General features: G+C 42.4%; 2 protein-coding genes across 2 annotated transcripts; both read right to left on the bottom strand.

Moving 5' to 3' along the window:
• Positions 1–3,248: 3,248 nt before the first annotated feature.
• LOC308404219 (cilia- and flagella-associated protein 157-like) lies at positions 3,249–5,773 on the bottom strand. Its single transcript, XM_080894150.1, has 6 exons — positions 5,422–5,773; positions 4,916–5,062; positions 4,497–4,633; positions 4,273–4,407; positions 3,577–3,660; positions 3,249–3,343 (listed from the first exon to the last, which is right to left on the bottom strand). The coding sequence occupies exons 1-5, from the start codon at positions 5,425–5,427 to the stop codon at positions 3,579–3,581; spliced, it is 507 nt and encodes a 168-aa protein (XP_080750276.1). The 5' UTR covers positions 5,428–5,773; the 3' UTR covers positions 3,249–3,343; positions 3,577–3,578.
• A 2,603-nt stretch (positions 5,774–8,376) lies between these two features.
• On the bottom strand, positions 8,377–26,796 carry LOC308404195 (uncharacterized protein). Its single transcript, XM_080894101.1, has 6 exons — positions 26,586–26,796; positions 25,516–25,563; positions 22,470–23,102; positions 14,322–15,461; positions 12,785–13,939; positions 8,377–12,695 (listed from the first exon to the last, which is right to left on the bottom strand). The coding sequence occupies exons 1-6, from the start codon at positions 26,587–26,589 to the stop codon at positions 11,164–11,166; spliced, it is 4,512 nt and encodes a 1,503-aa protein (XP_080750227.1). The 5' UTR covers positions 26,590–26,796; the 3' UTR covers positions 8,377–11,163.
• Positions 26,797–26,928: the final 132 nt, after the last annotated feature.

Below are 26,928 nucleotides of genomic sequence, written 5' to 3'. Positions count from 1 at the left end.
CAGTTCATCTAAACAAAGAGCACTTAGACTAGAACAGACGTAGCTACGTTAATCCTACCATAAAACAATAAGACACGGTATGACCTCTCATGCTCCCAAAGTGCTGTCTAATACACACAAAGTTTGCAGACTATCAAGGTTCAAAACCTCTACCAATCTACAACTAATTACAAAACTCTAAGCATATATAAGTAAATATTTCTAAGCATAAATGACAATCAACAATACAAATCTAACAGTAGCCTCACACAGCTCCTGCTGTTTCCTCCTCATGTCCTTACCAGGCATGTCTGGACAATGTTATATCATGAGTAATCATTTAAAAAAATCCATGTACATAAAACAAACACATGCACACACAGTGACATTTTAGACCTTCTTCAGAATACTGTATATACTATGGGCATCATGGTGCTGATCCAGAATCCTTACATTATTATTTATTACTAGAGCTACAATAATAAAGCAAAGAGGAGGGGGAAGTAATAAATATGAAATAATGTATTTATGATGATTCCATTTGTTTCACTATCCACTCTGTGCAGAGGCAAAGCTTCTTACATGTTTAAACTGTAGAGATACAATCATTTTACTGCTGTAAAGTCCAACTTTTGTCTTATTTAAAATATAAATCTAATATAATCTGCTTCTTAATGTATGTTCTTTAAAATACAGCTTGTGTTTTTTAACATATTATAATTATAATAATGCATAATTATGTGGACATGCATATTAGATCGTTTTTAGTGAAATATAATCCCTCCAGAAAGGCAGGAAAAGCCCGGAAACTTACTTTAAAACTATGTTCTAAATACTTTAAAACTAAATATGTTCCCTAAAACGGTGACAGAGCTACAGACCCATGACAGCCTTACACAGGTAGCCAGCAGCTGTGACCAGCACTACCTGTGCAGTTAATAAAAGCACAGGTAATGTTTGTCGCGCTGTTGCACACACAGCACGCTCGTTTGTTTCAGTTCGTCAGTTGCAACAAGACAACTTACCAACGTGTACATAATAAGCTAATACTCCTGGGTGCTACACACTACAGTGTACGCTGTGCACCTACTTACTGGTTGTGTCGCATCAGTCTGTGTCTCTGAGTTAACTTGTGTTTCTCCTACAGCTCCGGACCGCTAAAAATGCGCGTGCTCTTTGTGAGCTCGTTCCCGGCTCGTAACCAGCGCGTTCTGCCGTCAAGGGCGATCATTGGTTAAATGTGATCATGTGACTGATGCAAGCCAGATCCTTTTATTTAGCAAAACTGTGATTAATAGTTAAATATTATTGTTGAGGGGCACAGACAGGACTCCGCACGCACACATTAAAAATAATAATAATAATAATAATTTTTTTTAAAAAGTTGCCTCAACAAAAGGGCTCTTTGGGCACCCATCAGGAAAGGGGCGGGTGCTCAAGCCCCTCTAGCCCCCCCTCTGCACGTGCCTGCAACGGACTTCATGACTGGCTTGAGTGTCTGACCTCTTCTGGTGGGTGCTGTCACTGTCCAGCACCGAGAAGCTTTTCTGTTTGAGGAGTCCAGCGCTCGTTCATGCAGAGACAATGTCACAGTGAGATATTTGTGCAGTGCAGCCTTAAAGTTATAGTTTGGCGATCAGTCGATCCCTAATTTCCTTTGGGATTAATAAAGTATTCTGATTTCAGAAATGTCCTGAACTATTTTCATTGATTCCGGGGTGTCTGGAGGCTCTTTGTTCAAACATTTCTGGGTTGTTGCCCAAAAATGGCGACAACTGTTTCATTTGTACATATTTTATTTCATCATAAAGAAAAACAGCATTACGTAAAAAGCATGTGCACAGGGGTCGATTCAAATCAGAACAAAAAATATCAGCTTTAATTTAGAAAAGCAGCTTTCAAGATGCCGCCAACTCGCCAAGGTTTATCCACCAGGATCAAAACGAGAACGAGCCAATCGCAGAGCAGAAGAAACAAAGTGACCACGTGCAAATTCTGCTTCAAAAAGTTCTTTTTACTTTAAGATTTTGGTCATTTTGTTTTACTGAGTTTAAACCGTTCTGGTGTTTCTGACCATAAGCTGACGGTTACATGTTTGATGTGTTCAACAACTCGTACCTGCTGGAGTTTTCCAGCTTTGGGAGATAAACACAATAAATGAAGAGACTTCATGACCCAGGTTAATATGATCAAGGGCCAGCAGGTTTTAGATGTTCTGACTCTGGCTGATACCTAAAACCTGATTCTGCCACTTTATTTTTTTTAATTCAGTTTTTTTGTCACATGCTGTGCAGCCGATGATTAAATTCCACCACATGGGGGTGTAGCTCAGTGGCAGAGCGTTTGACTGCAGATCAAGAGGTCTCTGGTTCAATTCTCAGTGTGCCCTCCAGTCTCTCTGCTGTAGAGATGATCGTTGGTACTTTCATCTATCCGGTTGTTCAGTCTGACGTCACTAGCCGTGTCTGGGTCTAAACTCCGCTGCAGGTCCATATATCAAACGATCACTATGGCATTACTGAGAGTTGAAAAACTGTCTAAAGTCTTTCATCTTTAATAAAATGATCAGCGTTCTGCTCTACCAGGTGTAAAAATTGAGTTTAACATCCAGGCATCCATGAAAATGGAATTTATGACATTTAACGGAGTTAGAAGTTAGCAGGAAGTTAGCTCGCTAGCTTCTATCTAAATACAATATAGCATGTCCTGACTGCGGGGTTTTGGAAACAAATTAAAACGTACAGCTCTGTTATCACTTCCAAGACAGAAAACTAAACAGCAGTGACGTTTGCAGGGTTACTGAAGTTTGGCTAGCTGGTATATAATGATGTGCTACGTGACCGCTAGCGACACAGCTATGTTAGCATAATATAAACAAGCTAACTTTTTTTCCACTCGATAAAAGTTACCGTGAGTGTTCTCGGTGGTCAGGAACAAATGTAATCGCATGGCAGGATGCTGTAAAAGGACCAAACTTCAGCCAGGAGAACAACTGAGATAATCCATCCACAATACGAGGTTAGTCATTCATATACTGCTGCATGGGCTGGGCTGTAGTTACATCCTAAGGTTTTAAAAACTGAGCTTAAATAAATGATTAGTGGTAATAAAAGCCGAGGGAGGTCAACAGGGATCACCGACTGTTTTAGGAGCTTTTTGAGAAGAAAATACATAACATTAAACATGTTAACAGCACAAAAGCCATATTAAACGCAGACTACTTTAGACCCGGAAGTAGGATTCGTCGCGTCATCACTGAACAACCGGATTGTCTCAATATGCAAATCTATGAAATGCTGAGGAGTGTGTGCTGCAGCTGCCCAGAACCCAAAGTGCTGATCTTCACTCAGTAACTTTCAGCATTCTGTAACAACAGCCAAGCAGAATCATGAAGACTGTGATAAACAACATTTATAACATGTTTCCTGTTTCACTGCACAATAACAGACAAGCTGTTTTCATCACAGCAGGAACATTATTAGAGTTTGTTACAGAGGCGTCACCTTTACTGTGACAGGCTGAGCTCACAGGAGTCTCAGTCGATGTCAGACTGAACTGCAACATAATCAACAGTTTTTAGGAGATGAGTTTAGTTACTGTCACTTGAGTTTGTTCTGTTTGGAGGTCACAGCTGGATCGGTGAGCTTCACAGAGCTGTCCGCCTTCAGACTCGACGGTTTCCTGGATATAAGAAAAACAGAAGAAGAAGAAAGTCAGGTGACATAAAACACTTAAAGCTAACAAAGGGAAAGCTCCAGAGCAGCAATGTCAAACTGCTTCAGTGGCCACCTCTCTCCATCACTGAGTCAGTCTCAACTTTACGGCATTTAAAACATGTTTTTAATAACTAGTTTATTTTGATGAGGCTTCACTGACAGGTGGATGCTGACACCAGTCGCCCTGCTACGCCTCCATGATTGTGCCATTTGGAACAACCTGCTTTTCTTTAATATTTATCAGTGTGATGCTCAGATTACGTGTTTCTGTTTGTTCAACAGTTTATGGATGCAGTTTGCTGTGGGGAGAAGATAAGTCAGCACAACAACCTCTCATTGCTTTAACACAGTGAAGGCTACAACACCAACACTGAGGCTCTGTCCCTCTTTCACAAACAGTCTATGAACTGAACTACTTAAATAGGAGGATGTTGTCTGCCTGATATCTAAACTGATGAAGGAATGGAGAGTTTAAATGTTAGTTGTAAACAGCTATATCATATAATAACTGCAGCTGTAGCTGTGATCAGACATCCCCCTGCAGGCCCTGAAGCTGAGCTCTGAGCTCCTCACAAACCTGCTGGAGCCAGCTTCCATCCTGGGGAGCACGTTTTTGTGTTTCAGCGCGGGGCGAGGCACAAAACCCAGATCTCCCGGCCTGTAGCGGGCCAGCTGGAACTGGAAACTCCAATCTGGATCCAGACTCCTTGTTCTACACAGACGATAAAGATGCAGGATTTCTGTCAGTCATCAACCTGTCAGGTATTTGCAGACCATCTTAGCGAGCACTGATTTTATTACCGGGCTGCTGCAGAGTCAGCCGTCTGCAGCTCGTTCACTTTGCTGCTGTCAGCAGCGGAGCTGGCAAATCCGTCTCTGCTTAAAAGCACCAGCATCCTCTGCATCAGCTGCTTCCACTGGTCCACCTCTGAGTCCTGCTGCAGGTGAAAACAAGACTGAAACAGTCTGATTGGCTGAGATAAAGACCTCACCTTCTTCACTGGAGCATGGAACCATCGTCATCGACAGACAAATAAAATGAATTCAGTTTTCTTGCAACAACTTTGTGTTTTACAGATAAATTCCACCTTGTCACAAATCTCTTTTTTCCATTTCTGTATTCTAAAACATAAAACGTTGATGAGGCGAATACCTCGTGTGTTCTGTGTTAGCTGAAGGTTTCAGACTTTTACTTTGAAATGATGTCGCTGTCATCTTACCATCAGTGCTTGTCTGAGAGCAACAGCAGCTTCCTGAATGATGTTCTTCATCCTGCTCCTCCTCCTCCTCTCCTGTTGAAGCTCCGCCTCCAGCCGGCTGACCTGAGCTCTGCTTTTACTGCACTGTTCAGAGAGGCCTGATTCTGCCTGAAAGCACAAGCAGAGGGGGTATAGCTCAGTGGTAGAGCGTTTGACTGCAGCTCAAGAGGTCTCCGGTTCAAATCCGGATTCCCCCTGTAGAGGCTCGGTGCTGTTTTATCTGCCCTGCTGACAACAAGCTCTGTGAACCTGTGAGGAAACGACCTGCTCACACTCCTAAGAGATTTGATTTCTTATCACAGATGATGAAACCATGCAGCAGATCCTGTAGCTGCTGCTTCACACTGTTAGTTAGCTTTCACCTGCACCTGCCTGCTGTTGAGCTGCTCTTTCTGTTAACAGTTACTGTTGCTGTGGTAACCATCATCTTAGGATTCATTTGCACTTTAATTTAAGAGGTCACTTACCTTCATACATTTCTGTGTTTGTAGTTTTCTGCAGTTTGGTTCAATGCAGTGCAACAAGGCCCTGATGAGTCCTCCTCTGTTGTTTTAGGATCCCTGGAAGTCTATTTTAAACCTGTTGTTACTGACCTTGGTTTTAAATTGAACAACCAAATCAGAGCAGTGAAGTCCAGTTTTTATCATTTAAGGCGACTGGCACGAGTAAAATCTTTTCTTTCGAGGCAGCACCTTGAAGCAGTGATCCATGCTTTTATTTCTTCCCGCCTGGACGACTGTAACGCACTTTATGTGGGGGTCAGTCAGTCGTTGCTCTCACGTCTGCAGCTGGTTCAAAATGCGGCTGCACGACTCCTAACAGGAACTCGTAAAAGAGAGCATATAACCTCGTGCTGGCCTCTCTGCACTGGCTGCCTGTGTCTTTTAGAGTTCATGTTAAAATTCTCATGTTTGTTTTTAACTCATTCACTGCCATTGACGTCTATAGCCGTCAATGGCAGTGAATGAGTCAATGGGTTTAACTCATTCACTGCCAATGGCTGGCAGTGAATGAGTTAAATGCCTTCAGTCTTGCCCCGTCCTACCTCTCTGAGCTTCTTCATCCCCACACACCCTGTCGGTCTCTCAGGTCAGCTGACCAGCTGCTCCTGGAGGAAGCTCAGAGGGGGCGGGGCCTTCTCTATGTGGCTCCTAAATTATGGAATAATTTGCCCATGCATGTTAGAGAGGCGCCTTCACTGTCCACTTTTAAATCACATCTTAAAACCCACTTTTATTCCTTGGCTTTTAACCTCAGTGAGACTCAGTTTCTCTTTTAATTGAAGTAGTTATTTAATTAATGATTTCACTCTTTTATTTGGTTTTTATTTATATCTCATGTAATTTTATTTTACAGTTCCAATGTACAGCACTTTGTGTCAGCTGTGGTTGTTTTAAAGTGCTTTATAAATAAAGGTGATGATGATGATGAAGACACGCAAATACACACAACATGCAGTTGCGTTTTGTCAGAGCAAGAGCAGCCTACAGCGACCTCCGTGTTGGGCTTGGTAGCTTAATGAAAAGGTTTTTTGGGGGTTTTGCCATCAGAATTATTGTCTAAAGGCGACGAAAGATGCCCAACAGATTTACTTTATGAAATGGACCATCCCAGCCCGTGATAGGCCTCCATACCTTGGAGGGGAGCTTAATGAAAAGTTAAATTCCCTCTTTGTCCTCATTTTTATGAGAATACTGAACACAGAAGAAGTCTCTCAGCCAGATTCAGCAAAGACATTACTCCTGTTTAAGACATATTTAAAACTAACTGAAGCCAGAAAGCAATGCTGTGATCAAAAACTATTTTAACAAAAGAAGTCATGCTAAGACTTTAGGGAAAAAGACTACTTGCCACAACTTATACTGTAAACTAATGTTTTCAGTGGAGATTGATAAGCTTGTTTTCTGCTGGTGTGATTACAGATGCAGTGGTAGTCATGCTCCCCAGGCTTCCACTGATGACATCCTAACGTCTGCAACCTGGCAGCAGGTGGAGGGACATTCAATAAGGCGTGCTACTGTCCCCGCCCAAAATGACCCTACTGCTGCTTCATGGTGCTGGAGCTTTTTCTTTGTCAGACATGTGAAAATGGACATTTCCTAAAAACTAGAGCAGGGGTCGGCAACCTCTCTGATGACGAGTGCATCTAAAATTTCCTCAGAGGTCAGTGTGCCATATGATTGCATTAGCAATAAATTTAATAACGCTCTATATGAACAGTTACACACTATATAGAACAACTTTATAGAATCATTTGTTCACAGATGTTGGCAGCTGTCAGTGAATAGTTATCAGCTATTTGGAAACAAAAGACACTTTTTATCCATAAAGCAAATGAACTGTACAACAGAAAATACAAATGCTATTTATGGTCTCCTCACGACAATGATAAGAAAAATAAACTGGGCCAATATGGCATGTTTGTTAACACAGAGACACACATGTTAATGTGATCTCTGGTCTCCGAGTGTCCAGCATTCAGAGGCTACCTGAGGACTCATGTGAGAGAAAATCTGCTCACACAGATATTAGAGCCAAATACTGTCAGTAAGGCCTCTGCAATGTTCTGAAGACAGTTAAACGTGTCAGGTAGTGACGTCCAGCAGGTGAACATGCAGCTCCATGAACACACACAGCTGTGGATTCCAGCTGCTTCGATGTTGCATTAACTCAGCCATGCGAGACAAACCCAGCTGCTCATTAAAGATTTCAGGTTTGATCAGAAAATAAAAGATTGGTCCAAACACCTGAAAGTCCTGAAAACACATTGTGAATTCTGTCTCGAGTCTACGGATGTATCCGTGTGTTTCCATGGTGCTGATGCTGCGCTGAGCGGACAGATGCTGAAGCATTTGAAGTGTCTGAATGTGGAAAGCTAACAACGTCCCTCTGACTGGTAGGTTAAGTGATTTTTAGCCAATTACAAGTTGAATCTGGTAGTTGGGTTGTTAGCTAAGATACCGTCATCAAGAAGCGGCACAACTAATGTGTCTATGTGAGCTGATTTGCGATGTGTTTTTAATGCACCTTCTCAGATTAATACACTGCGTGTCGTGCCCAGAGCTGGACTGGGACAAAAGAATTCAGCCGGGGCATTTTCACTAAAGACCGGCCCCCCAGGTACTAAAGCCATAAAGCCTTTGAATGAAAACAAACACTGTGGTGACAGTGATGTACTGTCTTGTTGGTATATGTATGATTTCTATACATTTTACATCAGATTAAAACTTTAGGTGTAAGATTCAGATAATTATTTAATAAAAGTGAGACATTTTAAATGACAATAAGAAAATGTTAAGAGATATACACTTCTTCAGTAAAGACTCAGAGAAGAGAAACACACAGAACTTCTTGCTAGCAAGGGCAGCCTCCAGAACTGAGACTCGCCCAGAGGACTGCCCTGGTCTTTATTTAAATGCTTCAGTGAGCGTTTGTTCCATACATTGGAATGTGTGTGTGTGTGTGTGTGTGTGTGTGTGTGTGTGTGTGTGTGTGTGTGTGTGACCCCATAAATGACTTCCCGAAACCTGCTGGTCTCGAAGTCCAGCGGTTCATCTAAACAAAAAGCACTTAGCCTAAGACAGATATAGCTACGTTAATCCTACCGTAAAACAATAAGACAAGCTACGCCCTCTCCCATGCTCCCAGGATGTGGGGGTGAAGCCAGAACACCCTGGAATGTTACAGACCTCCTAGGATGAGACATTCTTTCAATACGCCACCAACTATATACTTCTAAACACAAATGATTACATGCAGGATTCTACCATATGCAAACTTATATCATTAAAAGATTATACTGACTACTAACTGACTACTAAGTACAATTTTCCTATTGACAGAAAGAAAAGTATTTCTTTGTGCCCCCCTCTCCCTGTTAATGCCCTACCTGGCCCTCTGGCAACACTTTCCTAGACCCGCCCCTGCACAGTTACCAGCTGTCAGCTACTTAGAAAAGGATCCTGGTGTTATTTGTCTCTCAGAAACAGTTCATAACTTCAACTCATCCATGTCACCTAAAAGGTAAACCTGTTTCTCCATCACAGCTCTGATGATCCAGTAAGGACATCTCCTGGTTTCATCTTCATGTTTCCCTCTCACCACATATCCAAACCGGCATCATGACCAGCAGCTTTACAGCTGTGGCTCCAGCAAACATCAGCTGATACTAGAAATTAATATTAAATACATTCTAACAACAGCTGATCAAGCTTAAACGTGCTGCTGTTGTTTAGCGCGACATCTGCTGGTTTCCTGTTTCTGGCACAAAGTGGGCGATAAACAAACAAGAGAGAAAAGCCGATCAGCTGATCATTGATCAGTTTCATGATTGAAGTAGAAACAGGAGAGAGAGGAGAGGAGAAGAGGCAGCTGTGCAGCAAAGACGCAGAATAAATCCAGCTTTGAGTCTTTTTCATTGTAGCTGAAGTTCGGGACAAACTGTGTCTCTTTTCAGCTCAACACCAAATGCGTGATATTTTCTCTGAATACGAGACGATTCCGTCTTTTTACAGGACAGTTGGCAACTCTACTAACTAACCTTATGAATTAAATAAAGCTCACTATCAGTAACATCATAGCACCCACCCAGCTGTATAGAAACTCCGTCATGCTAGAACGCAGTACGAGTTATTGTAACTGACTGTAAAAAGTCAGCACAATGAAAATAAACTCCACCTAAACATGGTTTGTATCTGACCCAGATAGACTGCAGGTCATAACTTTTTACCTGAAGTTCATTTCACCGCCTCGGGTCTCTGCTCCTCCTGCCTCCCCTTTCCCTCATCCACCTGCTGACCTCTGTGGAAGCTCCGCCACAGCCACCACCAAACAACTGAGTTATATTTACACATCTCCCAGCATCTGGCCAATCCACCACCTCTCATTGTTCATGCCGTTACAAGAAAAAAAATAAAATAAAATCATCGGCCCACCGATGGCCAGTCCAGCTATGGTCGTGCCGTCAGTTAACCCTACGCGTGCCCAGGGTTGCCGACCCCTGATCTAAACTTTACAGTCAAATATCTGTCTATTTTAAAAAAAAATCAGTGATTTTATAATAAAACTTGGTTACATAAAATGTACAAAACACAACCAAAACAAATAAACACCATGGAAACAGTTACTCTCAAGAAAATACAAGAAATCAAATCACAGATATCCAGATTTTTACCAATCATTACAGAAAACAACAAATCAGAAAAGACTAGAATGACTGATTCAACTTACAGTGCAGTACAGAGCAAAACTAACAACTTAAATGAACATCCTGGTACTTAAAGAGCTCAGCCCAGGAAAAACTCTTTGAGCCATAACTTCAAAAAAAGACAAGAATAAAGGTACCTGATCACCAAATGTGTGTCGTCTTTCTTTATGATAAAACATTTAACACCCAGAAACAACACACACACAGACAGACACACAATGATAACATTTGAATGACAAAACTGTTCTGTTCTTTACATATTTGAATATAAATATGTGCATTTGTTTATTTTATTTATTTATTTTTGAATGAACGTGAAGTGCATAAGATGCCAATAAACACCAAACTAAAACCAAAGAGAAAAATCAGTTGATGTGAATCTTCATCCATCTTTTCTCCTCTGCTTATCCTAATCAGGGGGTGGAGCCTATCCCAGCTATCATAGAGAGGCGGGGTACACCCTGGACAGGTCACCAGTCTGTCGCAGGGTAACACAGAGAGACAGACAACCATTCACACTCACACTCATGGGTTATTTAGAATCACCAATTAACCCCACTAACTGCATGTGTGTGGACTGTGGGAGGAAAAACCCAGGCAGACACAGGAAAAACATGCAAACTCCACACACTCCAGGTCAGGGAGTCAAACTCGCAACCTTGTGATTGCTTCCACTCTGCCAGGTGGCAGATTAATGAGCTGAGACAGAGTGGAACATGCTGGTTCCACGTGAGTCTTTTAGTAACTAATACCTATTCAGTCTTTGGAGTTAGTTTAACCAGTCAGAAGCTTTGGTAATGTTGGGATAGTGACTTGTGGTTTAATGGTGAGACTGGAGTCCGACACTGTGTTTAAGGCAGGTTCGATGACACCCAGTCAGAATTATTTGCTGTTGTGAGGAAATCCCAAACATGTAAAACGTGCAGAACAACAAATCGGTGCTTCTTTAACGTTTTTTCCCAGTACAAATGAAAGAAAAACAACTGAAATCATTCATTTCTCGTCATAAAATGCTGCAGCCTGACGCGTCACTGACCTCCTTACTTAAGAGTTTTTGCATCAATTCACTTATTTGTTGTTCATGTACTTCCTGTAGTTCGTCCTTGTCCTCCTCAGTTTTTGCATTCCTCATTTGTTTTTCATGTTTTTCCACTAGATTCTTGATCTTTCTCAGGTTTTCGCTCTTCTTGGTCACACGTTTCACTAAGTCGTACATTTCCTTCACGTGTTCTTCCCGCTGAGCATTTAATTCATCCATGTGTTTCTTTTGGGATTTGTTGAACTCTTCTGCTTTCGGTCTGGCTTTTCTTTCATAGCTCTTCTTTAGGTCCTCCAGTGTTTTCTGATGATTGTTCTCTGTTATTTCCATTTCTCTTCTTATTTGTTCCTCTTGTAATTTGTTGTTTTCGTATTTTATTTTTTCTTGTTTGTAACTTTCCAGCAGTTTGTCTATTCTTTCTTCCTCCTCCTGTCGTCTCTTTTCATCTTCTTGTCTTTGTTTCTCTCGCTCTTCTCTTCGTTCTTTCTCCCAGGCTTCTTGTTTTCGTTGCATCTCTTCTCTGGTCTCTTCCAGCTGTCTGTCGACACTTTCCTTTGCCTCTTTTTCCAAATGAATTTGTCTGTCCAACTTTTCAAGTTCTTCTTTGAATTGTTGTCGATATCTTTCTTCTCTAGTGTCCTTTTCCTTTTCCTCCTTTTCTCTCATTTCTTCTTCTTTTTTTTTCTTCTCTTGTTCTTCCTTAATTTTGTTCATCATTTCCTCGAGTTCTTCAGCTTTCTGTTTTCTCTCATTTTCTGATTTTTCTCTCTCTTCTGCCATTCTTTTTTTCATTGCTTTCATTTCTTGCTTATGCTTTCTTTCGATCTCTTCCTTTTCCTTCTGCATCTCTTCTTCCTTCTCCTTCAGGTTCCTCAGCATCTTATTGGTGAAGCAGCGTCTTCCATTGTCCTTCACCATGATGTCAAGCTTTGCTATCAGCTCACTGACTTGTTGGCGGTTTTGTTTCTCAGAGTTATTGAACACATGGTATCTTCCTCCACAGTCAGAGATCAGTTTCTTAAAGGAACTGTGACATTTGTTCTTGATGTAATCATCAATAGACTCTCCCATACGTTCCAGATCGTCTCCTCTGGTTAAAAGAACGATGGTGAACTTTTCAGAATTCTTCCCAAAGAATTGCTTGATGAGTTTCAGTGTCTCCTTCTCCTCTGCTGTGAATCTGCCGATATGAATCACCAACAGGAAGACATGCGGTCCTGGAGCCAGGAGACTGACACATTTCACCAGCTCCTCTTGAATTTCTTCATTGGACAAACTTGTGTCAAACAGACCAGGAGTGTCGACCACAACAACAGGACGACCGTCCACCTCACCCTCTGCCTTCTTACAATATTGTGTGACATACATTTGACTTGATTTAGCTGTAAACTCGTCTCTTCCTAAAATGGTGTTTCCTGTAGAACTCTTTCCACAGCCGGTCTTCCCAATCAGCACAATCCTGAGACAGTCTGAGTCCTGTTCTCCACCTTCACCACCTAAAACATGAAAACAAGAACAAGTTAACACTTGTATACTGGATTAAAACTCTGGGTCATTGGAAAATATCACAATCTAAACTACTTACCAGTGACAAGTTTTAAGACTTTCTCCATTTGTGCGTGTAAAAATGTTGCAGTTGTATAACAGCACAGTTTTCCTGTAGGCTGACTAATTTTATCCACAATCTCAAACATCTCTGGGATCTGCTGTTTGTTCTTGGTGTTGAGAACAACTGATCTTCCTCCACAGCTCTCACAGAGCTCCTGGATGTTCTTGTCTTCCTTTAGAAAGTTACCAACAGCTGGATCTGTAGGATGTAAGTCCACGGTGAACAGAATCATGGTGAAGTCATTGACTCGAGAGCTGAATGCGTCCTGGATGGTCTCTAACTCTCCCTTGTCTTCATCAGTGAGGGGAGCCACAGGTAGGACCAGGATGAAGGCATGGACACCCTCAGGATCACAGAGGGAGATACACCTGAGTGATTCCTCCATCACTGCCTCCTGAGGTTTTCCATACAAGGCAGGCAGCTCCACCAGGGAAACCCAACGTCCACACACCTCTCCCTGATGTTTAACACACTCTGATGAGTTGGAGGCTGAATGAAGCTCAGTCTGACCTAAAATGGCCTTGGCTGCTGACGTCTTCCCTGCTCCTCTCCTCCCACACAGAACCAGGTTCAGACTGGACTTCAGATTGGGTTTAGCTTCTTCTTTTAATATGAGATATTTTCCCCAGTTTTTACTCACCATCTCATTCATTTCTGCCATCAACTCTGAGGAATCTGAGGAGGAGTCTTTCCTGTCAAAGTTAATTAAATGCTGCCTTTGTTTGGATTCTTCAATGAGTTTATCCACTGAGTTATTCCCTTCCTCGTTATGCGTTCGGATGACGATGGCGTGATTAAAAGCATCTTGACCAAACAAGCTCAGGACCAAATTCAGAGTCTGTCTGTTCTCCTCAGTGAAATCAGAAGGTTTGACTAACAGCAGCAGAACATTTGGTCCAGGAGGACAGAGACTCACACAGCTCTTCATCACTATAAACAGCTCATTCACAGGCAGACTGAAGATGTCGGGAGTTTTTACAACTGTGGGAGGTTTCCTGTTCCTCTCTCCAGAGGCAGCACCAGTTTGCTTTCCTTCAAAACCTTCAGACTCTTTTTTCCCAACGAGGAGCTTTTCCAGGGCTGATTTCTTGTCATTACTTTTTCCAAACAGCATTATCCTGAGTTCACGTGCTGTAATATATTAAAAACTTAAACTGGTTAATAACATACATACATCATTTTTTTACATTTCATTTCACAGTGTGAACTGTTAATGACCGGGCCCCTCAGTCTTGCATTTGAGCTTTGATTTCTTGAATTCCACAAACCTGCATGTTCCTCATGTTCAGTCTCAATGATTATTCAGATCAGCTGACTTTTACTCATTTTACTCGTTTTTAGGTTAGAGAGAAGCTGGCAGCCACAGCCTTAAACTGGTTCAGGCTGAGGGGCCAGACTAAGTGTGATCCAGGTGACTTGTATGAAGAAGAAATCAAAACTCAAGACTTTCAAACAAGAATGTCAAACTTATGTAAACGTTTTAAAAGTACCAGCTAAAAAAAGCTGTACTTACCACAACGTTTGACACGAGGAACTGGCAGTGAAACCGATGTTTCCTCACTGGAAACTTCCTCCCTCGTGCTCTTCTTCACCACTGTATCTACGGCTGCTATCTGTTTTTTATTTTCATTAATTTCTTGTTGCAGTTGTGTTTGTGTTCTCATCAGGTCTTCTTTTAGTTCCTTTTCTTTCTGGTTCCAGCTTTTCTGTAACAGGTTAAACTCTTTTCTGTGTGCTTCCTCTTTCTGCTGCATTTCTTCTTCATGCTGTTGCACAAGTTTTGAATTTAGAGCTTCAAGGTCTGTCGTATATTTAATTGTAAAATTATTAAATTCTTCTGTTTGTTTTCTGGCCTCCTCTTCATATTTCTTCCTCATGTCCTCCATTTTTCTCTTGTAATTGTCCTCTAATTCATTCTGTTCTTTTTCTTCCAGCTCTCGTCTGATTTGATTTTCTTTTCTTGTTATTTCATATTTTTCTCTTTCCTGCTTAAACTCTTCTTGGAGCTTTTTCTGCTTTTCTTCCTCCTCCTGACGTATTCTTTCAATTTCCCTGGACTGATTTTCCTGCCACTCTTTTTCTTTCCTCTCCCAGTCCTCTTGTTTTTCTTGCTTTGTCTTCTCTGCAGTGAGGATGAGGAAGCTTTCTTTGTTTTCTTGCAGCATGTCTTCAATCTTCTCCATTAACACTTTGTGCTCATTGGTAAACATGTTGTAGTGTCTTCCATCACAGTCCTGAAGGAGCTTGTTCACAGAGACGCTTGTTTCTTTCCACTGATGTCTGTACGTGCTGATGATCATCGAGTGTTTAAAGGAATCTTCTCCAAACAAACTCAGGATGAACTTCAGAGTTTTTCTGTTCTCCTCAGTGAAATCAGAAGGTTTGACCAACAGCAGCAGAACGTTTGGTCCAGGAGGACAGAGACTCACACAGCTCTTCATCTCCTCTCTCAGTCTCTCCACAGACAGACTGAACATGTCGGGGGTTTTCACCACTGTTACTGGTTTTTCTTTCCACGCTCCACCAGCATCTTCACAGTGTTTAGCTGGAGAAATATTTCTGAACTGAAAAGAATTTTTCTTTGTGATGAAGTTTCCAAGTGTCGTCTTTTCTTCCTCGTTTTTCCCAAACAGCACAATCCTGAGTCCACGAGCTGCCAAACAACAAGGAATAAGAAGAGTTTAGTGATGCGCTCATCAGCGTCTTAACATGATACATCTCAATATATCAATAATCAAATAAATAATCAGTAATTAAAACACTTTTGAAAAACTAAACTGGGGATGACTTCTTATAATAAGTTTCACTTGTAAACTTTAAACGTGGCAGTGGCAGATTATTAAATGCATAAATGAGAAATTTTGCCCACAGTATGATGAAAATATGAGAAACACGGAGCATCGATACTGAAGTCCAAACTGCAAAACATTTACTGTAGGTGACGCTTATTATTATATAAGTAACGTGTATAAAAGAGGATTCAGTTTTTCTGCTTCTGAGCACTTCTGTTGGACTGAACCACATTACTCATACATCAGTCAAAACAAGACTGATTTTTCCATCTGAACTTATTTTAATTTCGCTGTATGTGTCTGTTTGCAGATCTCCCCATCATTTCACACTCGGGGGACACAGAAGCAAGAGCCCAGCACAGAAGGACGATGTATTAATAACAACACGTGACTTTACTGGAGGTGGGTTGCAAAGTGGTTTGTGTGATATTATCTTTTGGGAGACTCCTGTTTCATTTCCTGTCAAAACAACACAAAACAAAACAAAAAACTTGCTGGTTGAAGAAAATTAACTTTAAGTCAAAATTTGCCAGGGGTATAAATAATTATGGGCTTGACTGTATACTCATATATACTATCCACACTTACAGTGGAGTGTTTATATAGTGGAGTCACTGTGTTAAGCATTTAACTTGCATGTTTAAATCACATGATGCATATAGGTCAAATATATCTATCATTATATATTAATGAAAAATATTGTACCACTTTTTGTATAACACATGCTTATCAATACTGTATGAAAATGTAATGATTAGGATCAATAAGTAACTGTTACAGTCCGCGGGACAGACCGAGTGGAGAGAGTGAGGTGGACCCCGGAGCAGACACAGGTGAGGGGAGAAAAACCCTTACTCAGCATTAGGGCTGCCACAAACGATTATTTTGATAGTCGACTAGTCACCGATTATTTTTGCGATTAGTCGACTAATCAGATCATCATCCACTGGACATAAAACGTACAGCTTATTGCACCAGCAGCATCTGCTCTTATATAACTATCATTAGCTTACAGCTTTAAGTGTTTAAGGTCTGTGCTAACTAAAAATAAAGAAAAGATGATAGTTTATTAAATTTTAATGAAATTTGCAGACTGTTTCAGTGAAGTTTAATAAACTCCTTGCTATCTAAAATATAAAAGGACACCGGAGTAAATTCTCGATCATCTCACACTTCTGATAATCAGCTGTCTGCTTGACGTTTATTCAGCTGTGTAAAAACTATAACTTTAATCTCAGCCAAACCGATTTACTCAGGAACAAATAAAATACTGAAAAAGCCAAACAATAACATTTTAAGTTATCTAAGTGACTCATATATATTTAACCTGAGTAGCGAAAGACGGCGGTGGGTTTGAAAACGATTTGCGGGGAGTCCGGTGTTCTCACGGCGCTAGTTAGCCTAGCCCCCGGCTCGCTATCGAGCTAGTGGGTAACAGACGTCTCCGAAAACGTCGGAGCGCTTTTGAAAATATGTGGTGTCCTGATAAACTGAGCAGATATTTGAGGTTTACACAGCTACATTCTCGCCTGAAAATATGTTAAACGTTTATTTTGTAACCCAGAAAGAATAATAAGAGTAATATTAAAACTAGCTAGCTGCCGCCATTGTTGGAAACTGCGCTATGAATTCTGGGACACTGCTGCTTCTTCTTCTTCGGGGTTTAACGGCAGCTGGCATCCTTGTACATGCAGTGCTGCCATCTTCTGTTTCAGTCCGTTATTACACTCTTAAATCCTGCTACTCATTCCTGCGTCTTTTGGGATCTTACAAAGCTTCAAACGACGCGTTGACTATTAAATCAGTCGTCGACGATTTTGATAGTCGACTAATCGTGGCAGCCCTACTCAACATAAATCACCGGACTCGCCTGCTAACCCTCCCCGGGCAAGGAGGCGTCGAAAGCGGTGCGCTAGGACAAGGAAGCGGGGCAAGCGCGGAGGTGTCCGAGTCAGGCTTGAGGCTAAGCCAACTCGCCCAGCCATACCATCGATCCTCTTAGCCAACGTACGATCTCTGGACAATAAAATGGACAACATACGACTTCTGAGATCAGCGAATCGCAAAGTAAGTGACTGTTGTGTGCTAGTTTTCACCGAGACATGGCTTAATGACAACATTCCGGACTCGGCCATACAACTGGAGCAGCTAGCATGCTACAGAGCCGACAGGGCTCTCGTAGACGGAGGTAAGACCCGAGGTGGCGGGGTCTGTGTTTACATCCGTGACGAGTGGTGTCGGGATGCCACTGTAGTACGCAAACACTGCTCATCACTGGCGGAGTTCATGATCGTGAAGTGTCGCCCTTTCTATTTGCCCAGGGAGGTAAGTTCGATCTTGTTGGTCGCTACCTATATACCTCCATCTAGCAACAACAGCGATAGAAATGCGGTGCTGAACGAACTGTATCAGGCCATCAGTGAGCAACAAACAGCACACCCAGACGGTTTCATCATCCTCGCAGGAGACTTTAATCATGCTGATCTTAAAACTGTTCTCCCAAAGTTTCATCAGCATGTACATTTTCCAACAAGGGGAGACAACATATTGGACTTGGTCTACACACAGGAAAAAGGAGCATACAAAGCCATCCCCCTCCCCCACATCGGCACCTCTGATCACCTCACTGTTATGCTAATGCCAGCATACAGACAGAGAGTGAAGGTCATCAAACCTGTTATGAAAGAGGTAAGAGTGTGGCCACAGGAGGCCACCTCTGCTCTTCAAGACTGCTTTGGGTCAACTGATTGGGACATATTCAAGGAAGCAGCCACCTACAATAACATCATAGACATCGAGGAGTACACAGACACGGTGAGCTCATACATCACCAAATGCATTGATGATGTAACACAGGTGAAAAGTATCACAACTCGAGCCAACCAGAAGCCATGGCTAACAGGAGATGTCCACAGGCTGCTGAAGGCCAGAGACAAGGCCTTCAGAGCTGGGGATGAAATAGGCCTGAGAACAGCGAGAGCCAACCTGTCCCGTGGCATCAGGAAAGCGAAACAGGACTACACACACAAGATAACCTCCCACTTCAATGATAGCAAGGATGCAAGAAGCCTATGGCAAGGCATCCAGGCTATTACAGACTACAAGCCTGTAGCGCGTAGCTGTGAGAGCGACACCACTCTGCTCAACAACCTGAACAGCTTCTTTGCACGATTTGAAGCACAGAACAACACACGCCCACAGAAAACACCACCACCTCCACACGACCAGCCTCTGTGCCTGTCTGCTGCCAGCGTGAAGAGGACACTCATCACCATCAACGCCCGGAAAGCAGCGGGTCCAGATAACATCCCTGGTAGTGTGCTGAAAGACTGTGCAGAGGAGCTGAAGAATGTCTTCACAGACATCTTTAACACCTCCCTGAGGCAAGCCACTGTCCCATCATGCTTCAAGACTGCCACCATCATACCTGTGCCAAAGAAACCATCCCCAGCCTGTTTCAATGACTACCGCCCCGTGGCACTGACACCCATTATTATGAAGTGCTTTGAACGACTAGTCATGTCACACATCAAATCCACCCTACCTCCCACCCTGGACCCACACCAGTTCGCATACAGAGCGAAACGATCCACAGAGGATGCAATCTGCTCTGCCCTCCACCCAGCCCTAACTCATCTGGACAAGAAAGACTCATATGTGAGAATGCTGTTCATAGACTTTAGCTCAGCATTCAACACCATAATACCACAACAACTCATCTGTAAACTGGACAGACTGGGCCTCAGCACCTCCCTCTGCAACTGGCTGCTGGATTTCCTCAGCCAGAGGCCTCAAGCGGTGCGTGTGGGCAACAAGGTCTCAAACAGCATCACCCTGAGCACGGGGGCTCCACAAGGCTGTGTGCTCAGTCCTCTGCTCTTCACCCTGTTGACACATGACTGCACACCAACCTACAGCTCCAACCACCTTGTGAAGTTTGCGGACGACACAACGCTGGTGGGGCTCATCACCAAGGGCGATGAGACCCACTACAGGAAAGAGGTTGAGCTCCTGACCACGTGGTGCAGAGACAACAACCTCCTGCTAAATGTCAGTAAGACCAAGGAGATTATTGTCAACTTCCAGAGAGGCCACACCTGTCACCCCCCATTGACCATCGACGGCGCTGCGGTGGAGAGGGTGAGCAGCACCAAGTTCCTGGGGGTGCACATCAGTGAGGACCTCTCTTGGACCACCAACACAGCATCACTGGCCAAGAAAGCACAACAGCGCCTCTACTTCCTGCGCAAACTCAAGCGGGCAAGTGCTCCACCACCCATCCTGACTACATTCTACAGAGGAACTATTGAAAGTATCCTCTCCAGCTGCATCACTGTGTGGGGCGGTAGCTGCACTGACTATAACAGAAAAGCTCTACAACGCATTGTGAGAACAGCTGAGAGGATAGTTGGTGTACCACTCCCCTCCCTGCAAGACATTTACACCACTCGCCTCACCCGCAAAGCCATCACAATTGTCAACGATGCAACCCACCCCGCGCACTGTCTGTTCAGCCTCCTGCCCTCTGGAAAGAGATACAGAAGTCTCCGCTCCCGCACTACCAGGCTCACCAACAGCTTCATCCACCAGGCTGTGAGACTGCTGAACTCTCTTCCCTCCCGGCTCCCAGCCAGCAGAATCACCAGATTGGCAGAAGTATAGTAGACAGATTGGACTCTACCCCCCCACACTCTCCAACAAGGAAACACTCTCTGAACCAAGAACTGAAAACATTCCTGACTTGCATTGCAATTGCACACACCTGCTGCTATATATATATTTTTAGTATTCTTTTAGCACTATTTATATTATTATATTACTATTTATTATCTTATTGTTAGGGCTGTTTTTGTTTTTGTTGTGCATCTGCACCTTATTGTTGTCAATGCCTACGCATGGGACAGTGTGAAACGTAATTTCAATTCCTTTGTATGGCAAGTACATTTGAAGAAATTGACAAATAAAAGTATTCTATTCTATTCTATTCTAAATAGCAGTTCACGTCTGGCATGCACACCCACACCTGTCGAACTGATTAAGTGTTAACTGCTGGTTTGCAGACTTTCTGACTCACTTTGGCCATAAAAAAGGATGAAGGGGGACCTAATGGCCGGGGGGGTCGCTGATCCTATACAAGTCTGGCAGTTGTGCCAGAGGTGCCTTATATTGGAAAATAAATGTGTTTATGAAATCTGTAAATCACTGTATTGAGTTTTTATTTACATTGCACTCAGCGCTCCAACTATTTTGGAATCAGGGTTTTATTTGTATATATGTGAAGATATTGGCTGAGAAATCAGATGACGTGGGCTGATATTGAAATGAGCTGATCTGAAGGTATCATGGCTGAGCTGGACTTCATGCCGTACCCGACCTTATTCTAGATTCCATGTGTTACTTTTTGAGTTAATTCCAAAGTCCAAAGAGAAGTTAAGGATCATTCCTCCTCAAATCAGTAAATTTTCATTTATCCTGCTTGACCATCTCCAATTTGCTTTAAGCTTTATGATCCAAAGTTTGGAGATAGAAAATGATTGATGTGTAATTTTAGCTTCATATATCAAATAGTTTTCAGATGCCTATCAATCTGACCTTCATGTCTGATTTAGTCCTGCACATTGAAATCTGAGGCAATGTTTGAACACGAATATCTCAACAACTTTTAAAGATTATTCTCAACTACTCAGAGTGGCCGTCGACCAGCGCATCCAAGACGGAGGCGTGGCAAGAGAGGTGGGCTACATGCTAGACTAAAGGCTAGAGCCACACGACCACCTCTAGCCTTTTGTTAGCCAACGTCTGCTCTCTCGAAAACAACATGGATGAGCTGAGAACCAGGATAACATCTCAACATGAGATCAGAGAGTGCTGTGCTCTGATTTTTACGGAAACCTGGACTACGGGAAGCTCGCTAGACTAGGCAATACAGTTACAGACACACATCAGCAAACACGAGAGCGCTCACACAGACGCCGTGTTTGTTGTTGCCGCGGATTTTAATCACTGCAACCTCAGGACTGTGCTCATGAGGTTGCATCAATATGTGGGAACATCACATCTACAGCAATGTAAGGGGCGCAAACAAGGCAGTGCCTCGCCCGCACTCTGGACAGTCCGTCCACATTTCTGTGTTCCTCTGTCCAGCATACAGGCAGCTCCTCAAACGAGCCCCGAACAAAATGGTAAATGGCCTGTATTTGTATAGCGCTTTACTTAGTCCCTACATTCAGTCATCCACCCATTCACACACACATTCACACACACATTCACACACACATTCACACGCTAAAATTACTAACGTTTGGAGCGAAGAGATCTGATTTGGTGCTTCAGGACTGCTTTGATGTTACAAACTGGGGTGTGTTTAAGACCGCTGGCGTAAGAGAGGAGAGTTCTGTGGATTTAGAGGAATATGCATCAGTGGTTACCAGCTACATCAGCACATGCACTGATATTGTCCCCACCGAGTACTACAAACATATCCAAATCAGAAACCATGGTTGAACTCTGAGGTACCTTCCATGCTACATGCACGCTCCACTGCATTTGCCTCTGGTGATGCTGTGGGGGACAAAATAAGACCTGCGTAGATCCATCAGGGAAGCCAAGAGGCAATACAGACCGAAGCTGGAAGGACACTACAACAGCTCAGATTTCCGACGCATGTGGCAGGGCCTTCAACAAATTACTGATTTCATGGCATTGTGTCACTAGTTGTTATTAATTAATTTATTTTTATTTCTATAGTGTTTTTAAATATGGGACTTACTGAACTTATTTATATTTTGTCCTCCTGCCAGCAGAAGAGCTCAGAGTACAGAGAGACCCAACAAACATTTAAAAGTAATAAAATGTTTTCCTGAACTCACCAGCAGCTCGAGCAGGATCCATGTTTGCAGGCACTGACAGCTGATGTTTCAGGGTTTGATGAGAACCATCTGCTCCAGTTTCAGATAAATCACAGCTCACATGTTCTCCATTGTTTTCTTTCACAATCTGACCTAAACGTGTCCACAGTTCCAGAGGTTCAAGGTTCTTCTGCTTCACATATCTGAATCTACACATTTTCATCATGTCCTTTAATGGGGGATCTTCCATATAACTTTCACTGGAAGCTAATTGTTCCTCTGTAGGTGTTGATATCAGGACCAGCGAGTGTTCAAATGACTGATCACCAAAGTCTTCCAGGACTGTTTGCAGCCTCAGTCTTTGCTCCTCAGTGAAGTCTTCAGGCTGTAGAACCAGCAGGAACACGTGAGGTCCAGGATCAGAGAGCCTCACACAGGTTTCTATCAACTCTGTCAGTTTGTCCTCAGAGATGTTTGGATGCAGCAGATCTGGAGTGTTGATCAGAACGATTTCTTTCCACCTGCACCGCCCGCTGACCCTCACACAGCAGTCTGGTTCCTCAGTGCTGAACACGGCCCCTCCCAGTATGAAGTTCCCCACGACTCTCCTCTGAGACCAGCTGTTCCCCAGCAGGACAACCCTCAGCTCAGACACTGGCATCAAAACACAACGACAACAGGGAGTCAACAAAAACAGAGCCAGGGTCACTCTAAGATGTTTATTGTCTTAAAATCATGTTTGCTGATCATCAGAGAGGAAACATATGATAAATATTTTGGGGAATTTTCTCCAGAAAAACATTAATACCCATAAAATATACATTAATTTGCAAATGTTAAAAATGTCATGCCAACTATGTGTATACAGTATAATTCATTACATGCAAACTCCATGTGCTTCACATAAAAGATGGAAACATAAAGACCCATACAAATCAACAGTGCTTTGAGGCAATTAAAAAATAATTTATAATTAAAGTTAACATTCAAACACACAATAGAAAGAAACTCGTGGAATTGGCACTAAACATCTGTGTAACTAAGAAAAACACTGATCAGTGAAATTAATCTGCAGAAAATGTTTCAGTTTGATTGGGAGCAGAAACACTGGAAAAGTGATGCATACATCATGTCTAGTTATCAGGATGTGACCTGGAGTTGCTCCAGTTGGTCAGGTCCAGGTTCTGTAGTGCTGTTTTTTTAATAATAGTTTCATTTTTATTTATTTTTTTTAGCCTTTTTCAGCTTTATTTCGCAATGAAGAAAGGACAGGAAAGCAGGGACAGCGACAGAGGGGCAGACATGCGGCAAATGGCCACGGGTTGGACTAGAACCCGTGGTACATGGGTTAACCCTAACCCATGTACCAAACGGCTGAGAGGAACCCAGGCCGGCTGCTCTCAGCCGTTTGGTACATGGTCGCCCACTCAACGCACTGAGCCAAACCAGTGCCTGAGAGTCTGTCGTGTTATGTCATCCAAAACAAAGATGACAGCTGACTGAATATACTGGATTGTCAAGTTTTTTCCATCAGTGGATATTTTCTGACTCAGATTGTGAAATCAGGGATCATGAAACATTATTTTCACACATGGATTGGCCCCAGAGTCTAGACCAGGGGTCGGCAACCTGCGGCTCTTTGGTCCTTTTAGTGCGGCTCGGTGTGGTTTGGGAAAATAAATGAGTTTTTTTAAAGTATTTAGCTGAAGTGCATTTTATTTGTTACTTTTTTTAACTTGTAGTTCTAAATTGGAAGATTATTGTGATATTGAAATATAAATATAAAATTATATTTTATTATTTTTTTCATCGCTCAAAATAAGCGTCACACTCGCGGAAGCCGGTGTAGCCGCCGAAACGCCGTGCATTTATCGACACTTTCGACCCATGTAGGCCAATTTCGGATCCACATTATGTCAGCAGCTCCACTGTGAACTATGTTAAAACAAACACCGCTCACACCTCACAGACGACAGCTTACAGTCCTGCGTAAAGATGAAAGTGACTTCGCTGTGCGCAGAGGTTCGGGACCATGTAAACATATCACGGCAGACCCGACGATGTTTGCATGAACAGGCTTTTCAGCATCTCTTTATTGACCACTTTTCACACACGGTTGCTGTACGCACACAGCCGGTTGTAGCTTTGCAGCTCACAGCCCGACACACACCAACACAACAGCATAGAGAGCACAGACGTTAAGGTGGCGAGGTGCGTGCGACTCCCCTGCAGCGGTGCTGCAGACCACGCCCCGCCACATACATTAACCAGGTAAAATACATATTTAGGCAGAATTTTGCAAAAATGTTTTTTTTTTAGCAACATAGTGCTTTTTTTTCCAATTACTTTTTAAAAGTCAGGTCAAGGCTCCAAAAGCCCAAAGGCGATATAAGGGTGGCTCACAGCAGTTTTTGTTTGCTGGATCATTTTAGTTCAGCTTTCCTTTTGTTATATTTCTTTAAGAGTTCAAAATGTGTTAATTACATAAATAAAATGTCATTTTCTCTGTAGCACTTCATGGATTTCATAAGCAACACACCTTAGTTGTTCACACAAAGCATAAAGGTAAAAACAATATATACAGTGTTATCTTCATTTTGGATGTCAAAAAGTATTTGCGGCTCAGTGTTTTCTTTTGCGTGGAAACCGGCTCCAAATGGCTCTTTGGGTGTTAAAGGTTGCAGACCCCTGGTCTAGACATTAACTCTACTGAGAATCTTTGGGAGGTGATGTTAGACTTTCCCATCAGCAAGATGCACAACTGGGGCAGGGACAGCTCAGTAGGTAGAGGGGTCGCCCCATGATCGGAAGGCTGGGGTTTGAATCCACTGAGGCACCCTTGAGCAAGCACACAGCTCCCTGGGTGCCACGGGGATCAATAAAGTATACATTATTATTAAACTGGGCGAAAAGCTGTGGATGGAAATAATACTGTGATGCTGCATAAGGTTATAGAAATAGAAATAATATCACAATGAATATGTACCATATCAAAGTTAGTCCAAAGAAATATTACAGTGTGACTTTTTTGGCCCAACAGTTTATATTTGAGTCACGATTAACTTACTGTTGGGGGGAATAAGATGATAGCTGCTTGTTCGCTGCTGAGGCACCTCTGTGAATATGAAAAGAAAAACAGTTACACAAAAACCTAAACTGTGTCAAATTCCCACAGTGATGAAATTTCTTTGTTGACAGTGAAGGAGAAAGTGGGAAAAACCAGTTTCCAACATATAATGTTGCAGCAAATATACAGGAAGAGAATGTTTTTATCCAAGCGTCTGTTGCACTGAAACTTATGATCTGTTAAATGTAACTAATAATATAAGAGTGTGATGAGTGCTGATGAGAAACTCTTTACTTTACAATATAAAGCACATTAACTGTTGTTGTGATTTAATGGTATAAAAATAAAATTGAAAATGATAAAACATGAACTGGAATATTGAAACATGGCAACAAAAAGCCTCAAAGATATCAGATCAGAGACGATCAGCAACAACATCCCGGAAATGTCAAACCTGCCCAGGTTTAAAACAAAAACACTCCCAGAAATGCTGTCAGTGAAAGAGCAATAAATAAATGAAGATTGAAACTCAAAGAACAAACGGGATAATTAAGAAGATCAAATCTCATCACATTTAAAACAGTTTCAGTTCAACCACAACAGAGAAAAACGTATAAAGATAAAATGAGTGATTAGAACAAGGACAAAAGGAAGTAGTTTTATCCACGAGGACATCGAGCACTTGTGAAGCGTTAAACATGGAGCTTCCTGCTTAAACACACCTGTGTAGCTCTCTGCTGAAGGCCGCCCAAATCCAACATGGCGGATGAGCAATGATTACGAATGTGACGGTTAACACGAACAAACAAACAAACACTGACGTTATCTAACTGAGTACCATCAGAGTCAGACTGGGATCGCTCTGAAATCAGTGATAATAAAAAGCTTTGTGCGGTCGGTCTGTTCACTTCCGTCTGTTTCCGCTTCAGCAGCTGGAGTTAATCTGATTTTACCTGAAAACTAAAAGTTTCTACATCTCTGTCAGTTTATTAAAAGAAACATCAGAAAACTGCGTCCTGCTCAGTTTCTGTGATAAAAACCAGCTGACAGTGTGATCAGCCGATACTCACCCATCGATCCGGATCGATCAAAATAATCCTTTTAACGTGTTAGAGTCACCGGATCAGCGTTGATCCATCGATGTCAGCACAGCCGCTTCATGCAGAAACTTCTTAATGCTTTACATTTAAACGTGTTTCTAATCAGATGATTTGTTCTGCTCAGAGTTGAAATTTAACGTAAAAACAACTGAAACACTTCAGTCTGTCCCCGCTGAGGCGGAGCACACCGAGGATCCAGCACAGGTCTCACATCGGTTTCGGTTTTATTTGTCATATGCAAGTTAGCACAGGTCCAACATCGCAATGACATGTGTTTGACGAGCAGAAGACAGTCAGCAGCAAATAAAATAAA

Source organism: Rhamphochromis sp. 'chilingali' (assembly GCF_963969265.1).
Source record: "Rhamphochromis sp. 'chilingali' genome assembly, chromosome: 10".
In the NCBI taxonomy this organism is placed as follows: Eukaryota; Metazoa; Chordata; class Actinopteri; order Cichliformes; family Cichlidae; genus Rhamphochromis; species Rhamphochromis sp. 'chilingali'.
The sequence above is the reverse complement of the archived record's forward strand: the minus strand, read 5'-3'. Positions and strand labels throughout refer to the sequence as shown.